The sequence below is a fragment of the Carcharhinus amblyrhynchos genome, chromosome 35 (genome assembly GCF_965287045.1).
Source record: "Carcharhinus amblyrhynchos chromosome 35, sCarAmb.v2.hapA, whole genome shotgun sequence".
NCBI lineage: Eukaryota > Metazoa > Chordata > Chondrichthyes > Carcharhiniformes > Carcharhinidae > Carcharhinus > Carcharhinus amblyrhynchos.
This window is the reverse complement of record NC_137358.1, coordinates 3,123,449-3,132,951: the sequence shown is the minus strand read 5'-3', so window position 1 is coordinate 3,132,951 and position 9,503 is coordinate 3,123,449. Positions and strand designations below refer to the sequence as shown.

At 47.6% G+C, this 9,503-nt stretch overlaps 1 protein-coding gene across 1 annotated transcript in view; it reads right to left on the bottom strand.

The window, feature by feature from the left end:
- Positions 1–9,192: 9,192 nt before the first annotated feature.
- LOC145361509 (arf-GAP with dual PH domain-containing protein 1) overlaps positions 9,193–9,503 on the bottom strand; it is a 49,182-nt gene continuing 48,871 nt past the window's right edge. The window contains exon 11 of the mRNA XM_080217321.1: positions 9,193–9,221. Coding sequence (XP_080073447.1) covers positions 9,193–9,221 — 29 coding nt within the window. The remainder of the gene's footprint in view (positions 9,222–9,503) is intronic.

The following is a 9,503-nucleotide window of genomic DNA, read 5'->3' as shown; positions in this document are numbered from 1 at the left end:
TCAAACACCCCCAGGACAGGTACAGCACAGGGTTAGATACAGAGTAAAGCTCCCTCTACACTGTCCCCCATCAAACACTCCCAGGACAGGTACAGCACGGGGTTAGATACAGAGTAAAACTCCCTCTACACTGTCCCCATCAAACACTCCCAGGACAGGTACAGCACGGGGTTGGATACAGAGTAAAGCTCCCTCTATACTGTCCCCATCAAACATTCCCAGGACAGGTACAGCACGGGGTTAGATACAGAGTAAAGCTCCCTCTACACTGTCCCCATCAAACACTCCCAGGACAGGTACAGCACGGGGTTAGATACAGAGTAAAGCTCCCTCTACACTGTCCCCCATCAAACACTCCCAGGACAGGTACAGCACGGGGTTAAATACAGAGTATCGCATTTTCCTATTTCTCTTTCTCTTTATCATTCTGCCCCTTTTCCCAGTGTGTGTCTCTCTGTCTGGAGGAGCTTTTGCTATGATTGGGAAGGATGTTGTTGAGATGTGTGAGGTTTAGAATCCTGGTTCCCTCTTTTGTCACCAGCAACCATGGAGATAAGGAGCTTAACAATCCCCACAGCCACTGAGGGGCAAAAAATTTTATTTTCAATTTTTAACTCCATGCTTACAGTTACAGAGGCTTTGATTAGTGTGGTGTGGGAAAACCCGAATTCATTCCTTTCTTATTCCAAAAAATAAACCAAATTCAAATTCCAGCTGAATCCAACTCAAGGTGAGGGACTCGGGTGAAACAGGGTCAAGGGGCAGCTCATGTTTTGTGTTCCTGACTCTTGGTTGCAGTCTCTGCTCTCAGAGTTCACATCACATGGGAATTAACCGAGTGTGTCGGTACCAGCCTTCCTCCCCACAGAGCATTGGCAATGTCTCATAAATAACAAATAACCCCTGACTGAATGCTGATGGGATGCTGGTGACTACCTCCACTGAAAATGTTCGAGGAAGAATGTGAACTTCAACATCTGAATGATGCTGCTAAGGAACTGAGGGATTCGCAAAACCGTGAGGTGCACCGGGTTCAAAGCTGAACCTCCCCGTCAGCACGTCAGTGGGTGAATGAGCTGTACGTGGGAGACTGAGCCAGGACCTCAGAATGTGGCCTGGGATCTTGCCAGTTAGCACTGGGCGAAGATAGCATTAAGAAAATAAACTGTGACTGTTACTGCCCAGAGCTGGGAAATTTTTACATCAGTCACTAAAGCTGGACAGTGATGACGTTTTCACCTGTTTATTAGTCTGCCTATCTGTCTATCTATCTGTCTGTCTTGCGGTCTCTCTATCTATCTGTCTATCTCTCTGTCTGTCTCGCTGTCTATCTACCCACCTACCCACCTATCTATCTCTCTATCTAACTTCCCATTTATCTCTCTATCTGACTTCCTGTCTATCTCTCTACCTTTATCTATCTCTATCTACCTCTCTATCTCTATCTATCTCTCTACCTAATTCGATTCCAGCCTTGGGCGACTGTCTATGTGGAGTATGCACATTCTCCCCATGTCTGCGTGGGTGCTCCGGTTTCTTCCCACACTCCAAAGGTGCGCTGGTTAGGTGGATTGGCCATGCTAAATTGCCCCTTAGTGTCTAAAGATGTGCAGGTTAGGTGGATTGGCCATGCTAAATTGACCCTTAGTGCCCAAAGATGGATGATTTGGAGTTGGGGACCAAGTGCAGTGTGTCAAAATTCACAGATGACGCTAAGATGGGTGGCAGAGAAAAGTGTGCAGAGGACACTGAAATTCTGCAAAGGGATATAGATAGTCTAAGTGAGTGGGCAAGGGTCTGGCAGATGGAGTACAATGTTGGTAAATGTGAGGTCATCCATTTTAGTAGGAATAACAGGAAAATGGACTAGTATTTAAATGGTAAAAATTGCAGCATGCGGCTGTGCAGAGGGACCTGGGTGTCCTTGTGCATGAATCACAAGGAGTTGGTTTGCAGCAGGTAATTAAGAAGGCAAATGGAATTTTATCCTTCATTGTTGGAAGGCTGGAGTTTAAAAACAGTGAGATTATGTTGCAGCTGTATAAGGTGCTGGTGAGTTTACACCTGGAGTACTGTGTACAGTTTTGGTCTCCTTACTTAAGAAAGGATATACTGGCACCGGGGAGGGTACGGAGGAGATTCACTAAGTTGATTCCGGAGTTGAGAGGGTTCGTTTATGAGGAGAGACTGAGTAGACTGGGGCTATACTCATTGGAATTCAGAAGAACTAGGGGGCGTGGCCTCAAAATAAGGGGAAGCAGATTTAGGACTGAATTGAGGAGGAACTTCTTCACCCAAAGGGTTGTGAATCTGTGGAATTCACTGCCCAGTGAAGCAGTTGAGGCTACCTCATTGAATGTTTTTAAGGTAAGGATAGATAAATTTTTGAACAGTAAAGGAATTAAGGGTTATGGTAAGCGGGTGGGTAAGTGGAGCTGAGTCCACGAAAAGATCAGCCATGATCTTATTGAATGGCGGGGCAGGCTCGAGGGGCCAGATGGCCGACTCCTGCTCCTAGTTCTTACGTTACATTCTTATAGAAGATAGGAGCAGGAGGAGGCCATTTGGCCCTTCGAGCCTGCTCCGCTATGCATCATGATCATGGCTGATCATCCAACTCAATAACCTAATCCTGCTTTCTCCCCATAATCTTTGATCCCATTTGCCCCAAGAGCTATATCCAGCTGCCTCTTGAATACATTCAATGTTTTGGCATCAACTACTTTCCGTGGTAATGAATTTCATAGGCTCACCACTCTCTGGGTGAGGAAATGTCTCCTCATCTCCATCCTAAAAGGTTTACCCCTTATCCTCAAACTATGATTACCTAGTTCTGGACTCCCCCCACCATCGGGACCATTCTTTCTGAATCTACCCTGTCTAATCCTGTTAGAATTTCATAAGTTTCCCTGAGATTCCCCTCTCACTCTTCTAAACCCCAGCTGTCTTGAGATGGAACCAAGAATGGCCTTAGTGATGGAGCAGGGAGGAAGGAGTGATGGTGGGGGGAGGGAGAGAATTCAGTTAAAATGGAGTGCCATTGGTCTCCAGCTTGTATTGAGTTACCCGATCTCAGTCAGGGGGTGCTGTGATTGCGCTCAGAGCCCTCAGATACAGGCAATCCGTAGCTCGTGTGTGTGAATGTTTGCGGAGTCTGATCCGTGATGCCTCGTGCAGTTGAATAGATCGTCAACTCAAGCCATCGAGGGAGGTAGGAACACACCAAGAATGAACACGCAGGCGGAGGGAGTAGAGGGAGTCAGAGGGAGGTAATTACTAATTGCAATTGAAATAGAACAATGGAAGGCAAAAAGTTAAGTTGATCTGAAATAGGAACGATTGAGTCTGCCTTACATTGATCCAGTGTTGCTCTTGGCTTCTCTCGGCTCTGCTCAATCCATCCGGTCTTCAGATGAACTCTTCCAAATCTTCCGGAGTTGATTCAGAATAATAGACCCCCGTGTTCCACTGGGAGACGTGTGTGAGAAAGGCAAGCTGATGTCAGTGAGATTCTCTACTCTCCATCTGTCTCGCTCCAAAGCAATAACTGAACACGGTGTTTATCCAACAGGGAGGATCTGTCAGTCACGTAATCCATCATCTCGCTGAGATCCACGGGGTAGAGGGATTGATGTGGTGAAAAGAGAGAAGTTACTGCATTAGCGGCAAACTTACCCTCCCTATTTATCCCTATCCATCACAGCTTCCCCCTATCTCTCATTCTCTCACCTTGTCTCCCACTCTCCGTCTTTTTCACTCTCCCTCTTCTCTCTCTCCCTGCCCCTTGCTCTTCTTCTCTTGCACTCCCCTTGCCCAGTCCCTCTCTCTCTCTCCCCTCTCCCTTCCCCGTCTGACTTCCTTCCCTCTCCTTCCCCCTCTCCTCCCCCCTTCCGCCTCTCCCTTCCCTCGTTCTCTTGTGCTCTCCCCTTTGTTCCCTCTTTTGCCCTTGATGCTTCCTTCCTCCCTCCTTCTCTCCCTCTTTCCCACCCCTCACCCTCCCTCTATCTTTCGCCCGTCCCTCTCTCTCTCGTTCTCTCTCTATCTCTCTCACCCTCTCGTCCTCGCTGTGTGTTTAGTTTGGTGATTGCTAACTGGCTTTGATTTGTGCCCCAGACACTAATCTCAACATCTATGTGAGAAAAGGAACGCGATATTCTGTCCGTCACTCACCCCTGGCCAGTGAAATTCCATTCCTTCTTCACACTCTGCTTCCATTTGCCTAACTCAACATTGCTGCCCTCTTTGGCCCTTCTCAATCTCTTCTAACCTCCTCTCATTTTCTGTTTCTCGTGTTTTCCCCCATTCTGTTTTACTCATTGTCAATCTCTTGCCTTTATTAGAGGGATCAGATGTCGCTGTTTGATCAGAGAGTATGGATATAGAGCCTCTGGATGTCTCCGAGTCTTCACTCTGAGAAACGTGTCCGTCTGAGAGTCCGTGTGGTTACTGTTTCCGAAGTGGAGCCACTGTTACATTGCACGAGGAATGTGGCCGGCAACTTGCCAACTCCCACCACCAGCAGTCAAATAAATCGTCAAAGAACAGGACAACACAGGAACGGGCCCTTCGGCCCATCGAGCCAATAAATGCTGGCCCAGTCAGTGACGCCCATGCCCCATGAATGAATTAGAAAGAGTTTGGGGAAGTCCAGAACTAGGGGGTCACAGTCTCCGAACAAGGGGTAAGCCATTCAGGATTGAGATGTGGAAGAACTTCTTCACTCGGAGAGTTGTGAACCTGTGGAATCCTCTACCACTGAAAGCCGCTGGGGCCAGTTTGTTAGGTAAGTTCAAGAGGGCGCTGGACGTGGCCCTTGTGGCTGGAGGGATCGAGGGGTTTTGGAGAGAAAGCGAGGGGTGGGATACAGAAAGTGTATGATCAACCAGGAGCATATTGAATAGTGGTGCAGGCTCGAAGACCGAATGGCCTACTCCTCCACCTATTTCCTCTGTTTCTATGGATTGGCCATACTAAATTGCCCCTTAGTAGGGTAGATAAGTGGGGTTATGGGGTTAGGGTTAGGGATTGTTGTCAGTGCAGGCTCGATGGGCCAAATGGCCTCCTTCTGCACTGTAGGGATTCAATGATTCTTTTACGATGGCCAAAGATATGAAAGGTAGAGGTAGGCCCCTTGAACCTTTCCCGTCATTGAATAAGATCATGGCTGATCCCTGTTTGTGTTTCCAGTTCGACTTAAGGTTTTTTTAATTTATTTGCCACAAGTAAGGTTTACATTAACACTGCAATGAAGTTACTGTGAAATTCCCCTAGTTGGCACACTCTGGTGCCTCTTTGGGTCAATGCACCCTAACCAGCACATCTTTCAGACTGTGGGAGGAAACTAGAACACCTGGAGGAAACCCAGGCAGACACGGGGAGAATGTGCAAACTCCACATAGACAGTGACCCAAGCCAGGATTTGAACCCGGGTCCCTAGCACTGTGAGGCAGCAGTGTTAACCACTGTGCCACCGTGTTTCTGATCCCTGGCTCATCCCTTGAATCAGCAGCCCTAATGCAAATGACCTGGCCATGATCAAGTTTCGGGATCTTACTGTGCACCCCTCGGCTGTTGTATTTCCTACACCTGTGACAGGGCTTCAAAAAGTAAATCATTGGCTTTGAAGGTGCTCTGGAACCTCCTGAGGTCACAGAGGTGCTTTATAAGTGTAAATTCTTTCATTCTAAAACTCTGAGCCCATCTCGGCATTGTGAGAGATTTCAGTCATGGTGTTTGGGTCTTAGATGTGCAGTTAGACAGCTACCTGACCCGGAGCCTGTCCTGTGGTGTGGTTCCTTACCCCCCCCGCCCACCCCCCAACTGCCAGATTGCTCTCTGTTGGTGTTCAATCGATTAAGCCACATTTGTGATTTCTGATTCACTCTCTCTCTCGGTTTGACTCCCCTGTCAATAACCACACGCCCTTTGTCTACAAGACTCTACGTCACATTCCACAGCCAGGTGACTATTGAATGCATAAAACTGCTGCTGAGTTCCGAGAGATGATTAATTTTTCTTTATCGCAGGAGATCGTGTTGCCAGGAACGCAAAAGATTTCCGCCACCAATCAGTGCTGCTTAGAGTACACCCCCCCAGATCAAGTATAACATGCGTGCCTCCAATTCTAGCCATCAGTTGCTAAGACCTTGGCAACTGGGTCACCCGGGGCCTAAGCTCTAAACTTCTTTCTTCAACCCTCTCCTCATTTGGGAGGCGCCCTGAATCTTACTTCCTTGGGCAAAGTTTTGGTCCTCTGTCCCTCAACACTCCTAATTCTAGCCTTGGGTCACTGTCTGTGTGGCGTTTGCAGGTAAGGTTCGTTAGCCATAATAAATTGCCCTTAATGTCCAAAGATGTGCAGGTTAGGTGGATTGGCCATGCTAAATTGCCCCTTAGTGTCCAAAGATGTGCAAGTTAGGTGGATTGGCCATGCTAAATTGCCCCCTTAGTGTCCAAAGGTGTGTGGGTTAGGTGGATTGGCCATGCTAAATTGCCCCCTTAGTATCCGAAGGTGTGTGGGTTAGGTGGAGTGGCTATGCTAATACACCTTAGCTGCATGTCTTTTGGACTGTGGGAGGAAACTGGAGCAACTGGAGGAAACCCATGCAGACACGGGAGAACATGCAAACCCCACACAGTCAGTGACCTGAGGCCAGAAATCGAACATGGGTTCCTGGTGCTCATGGCTGAGCTGATGTGACTGTGGAATGGTTACAGCAGGGACAGAGGCCTGTTCTGTCTAGGCTGGCTCTCTGCAAGGACAATTCATTAACGACAGCTCTCCTCCCTTTAACCCATTATCCTGCAACCCTTCTCTTGGGTAATGGTCCACTCTCCTTTTGGAAGCTACGGTTGACAGGTGACCACAGTCCCAGGCCCTGCCTCCCAGATCCTCACTGCTCGCTGGATAAAGAAAGCTTGCCTCGAGGAGAGATGTTAAGTGAGAGGGCGAGTGAGAGAGGTTTCTATCTTGCTGTGTGATTGGACAGCCATCACTAGCGTTGCTTGCTGTCATCATTTTGAATCTGTGTCGTGCTCCACAATTTTCAAAGTTTCCAACAGAACAACATTGTCAAACAGGACAACATGTTTTACACTGACACTACGTAAAGGCAAGTTGTTGTTGGTTGAGGCCTCTTACCTCAGTGACTAACCTCTGACCTCAGAGTGTATTCACATTGTACGTCATTGATTTGTCACATTGGCGACACCACAGAATTGTTATGGGTGCAGGAGGAGACCATTCAGCCCATCGTGTCTGTACTGGCTCTCCAATCAAACATCGTGACTTCGTGCTGTTCTCCTGCCTTTTCCCCTGTCTCCATGCATATTGTTTCCATTCAAATAATCATCTAACACCCTCTTGGACATCTCAATTGAACCTGCCTCCACCACACTTCCAGACCCCCCCACCCCTTGCTGGGTGAATAAGTTTTCCTCACATCGACATTCACATCTTTTGCAAATCACTTTAAATCCGTGTCCCCCTCATTCTCAATCCTTTCTGAGTGGGAACAGTTTCTCTCTGTCCAGCTCCCCTCAGGATTTTGACATCTCTATCAAATCCCCTCTTAGCCTTCCTCTCTCCCAGGAGAACAGTCCCAACCTCTCCAATCTATCCTCATACTGAAGTTTCTAATCCTTGGGACCATTGCTATAAACCTCTAATGTGCTCTCTCCAATGTGTTGATAATCTTCCTATAGTGTAACACCCAGAGCTCTACACGTACTCCAACTGATGTCTAACTAGTGTCTTATTTAAGTTCAACATAACCTCCCTGCTCCTGTATTCTGTGTCCCATTAATAAGCCCAGAATACTATCTGCTTTGTTACTGGTCTCTTTTCACATCTCCTGCCACCTTCAATGATTTCTGCTGATATACACTAGCTCCCTCTGCTCCTGCACACCTTTTAAGAACTTTGCCCCTTATTTTATGTTGTCTCTGTATCAACATCACCAACCAAAATGCATCACCTCACCTTCTCCATGTTCAACTTCATTTGCCACCTAACTGCCCTCCTCTCCACCAACTTGTCTGTGCCAAAGAACAAAGAAAATTCCAGCACAGGAACAGGCCCTTCGGCCCTCCAAGCCTGCATTGACCATGCTGCCTCTCTGAACTAAAACCTCCCTACCCTTCCGAGGACCATATCCCTCTATTCCCATCCTATTCATGTATTTGTCACGACACCCCTTAAAAGTCACTATTGTATCTGCTTCCAACACCTCCTCTGGCACCCATCACCCTATGTAAAAAAACTTGCCTCGTACATCTCCTTTAAACCTTGCCCCTCGCACCTTAAACCTAGTAATTGACTCTTCCACCCTGGGAAAAAGCTTCAGACTATCCACTCTGTCCATGCCCCTCATAATGTTACAGACTTCTACCGGGTCTCCCCTCAACCTCCGTCGCTCCAGTGAGAACAAACCAAGTTTCTCCAACCTCTCCTCATAGCTAATGCCCTCCATACCAGGCAACATCCTGGGAAATCTTTTCTGTACCCTCTCCAAAGCCCTCCACATCCTTCTGGTAGTGTGGCGACCAGAATTGAACACTATATTCCAAGTGCGGCCTCACTAAGGTTCTATAAAGCTGCAACATTTTTAAACTCAATTATCCGGCCAACGAAGGCAAGCATGCTGTATGCCTTCTGAAGTTCTGGAATGTTCTTGTGAAGTTTGACGCGATCCTCCCCGCAGTTTAGTGTACAATTCTCCTGAGTTTTTGCACCATCACATTTTTTTTAAAAAAAGCAGTCTATCCACTTTTTTTGGGCCTTTTTATTTTGAGTTGAAGGTTGGAAAGATTCTGATGATAATTGGAGAGTGTGGAACATTCCGGAAGCAACATTTCACCCCTTCCCTCTTGAGAGTGGCGGGTGGACCTTGCCGGGGTCCACTGTGAGCCTTCCAGACATCTGCCTGAACTGCCATTAGTCAGTGATACGAAAACCCTCGGCACCCATTCAGTCCAACCAAACAATTTAACATCCAGAACATTCTCAGAGTTGACCAAGGGTTTACGAAGCCATGGGGGCCAAAGTGTCTCGCGCTCATCAGGAATGACTGGTATCTCTGGTAAACGTGAGGAGTCCGTTAACTTTTCAGCAGCATCGCTATGACGTTGTGTTGTGTTGATGGGTCAAGCTGAGGTCAGATGTCAAAGGTTAGAGGTCAGTTTGTTGGCAGTCTATCGTTTGTGCTTGAAATAGGCTTCCACTGAAAGACAAAAATAATTGACCAAATTGAGGAAGGAAGCCACTGGGTGCAGTGAGTAATTCTGCAATCCCTTTGTGCCTATCGTTCTTCTCTCTCTCATGTCTCCTCTCCAACCTCTGAGGAAGGAACAATCCAAATGTGTGAAGACTTGGTTTAGCTCCTCCCCCAGTGTAGCTCCACCTCCCATGTAGCTCCTCCCCCAGTGTAGCTCCACCCCCAGGGTATCTCCACTCCCAATGTAGCTCCACCCCCAGTGGGAAAGTGAGGGAGGGGAAAAAGTAT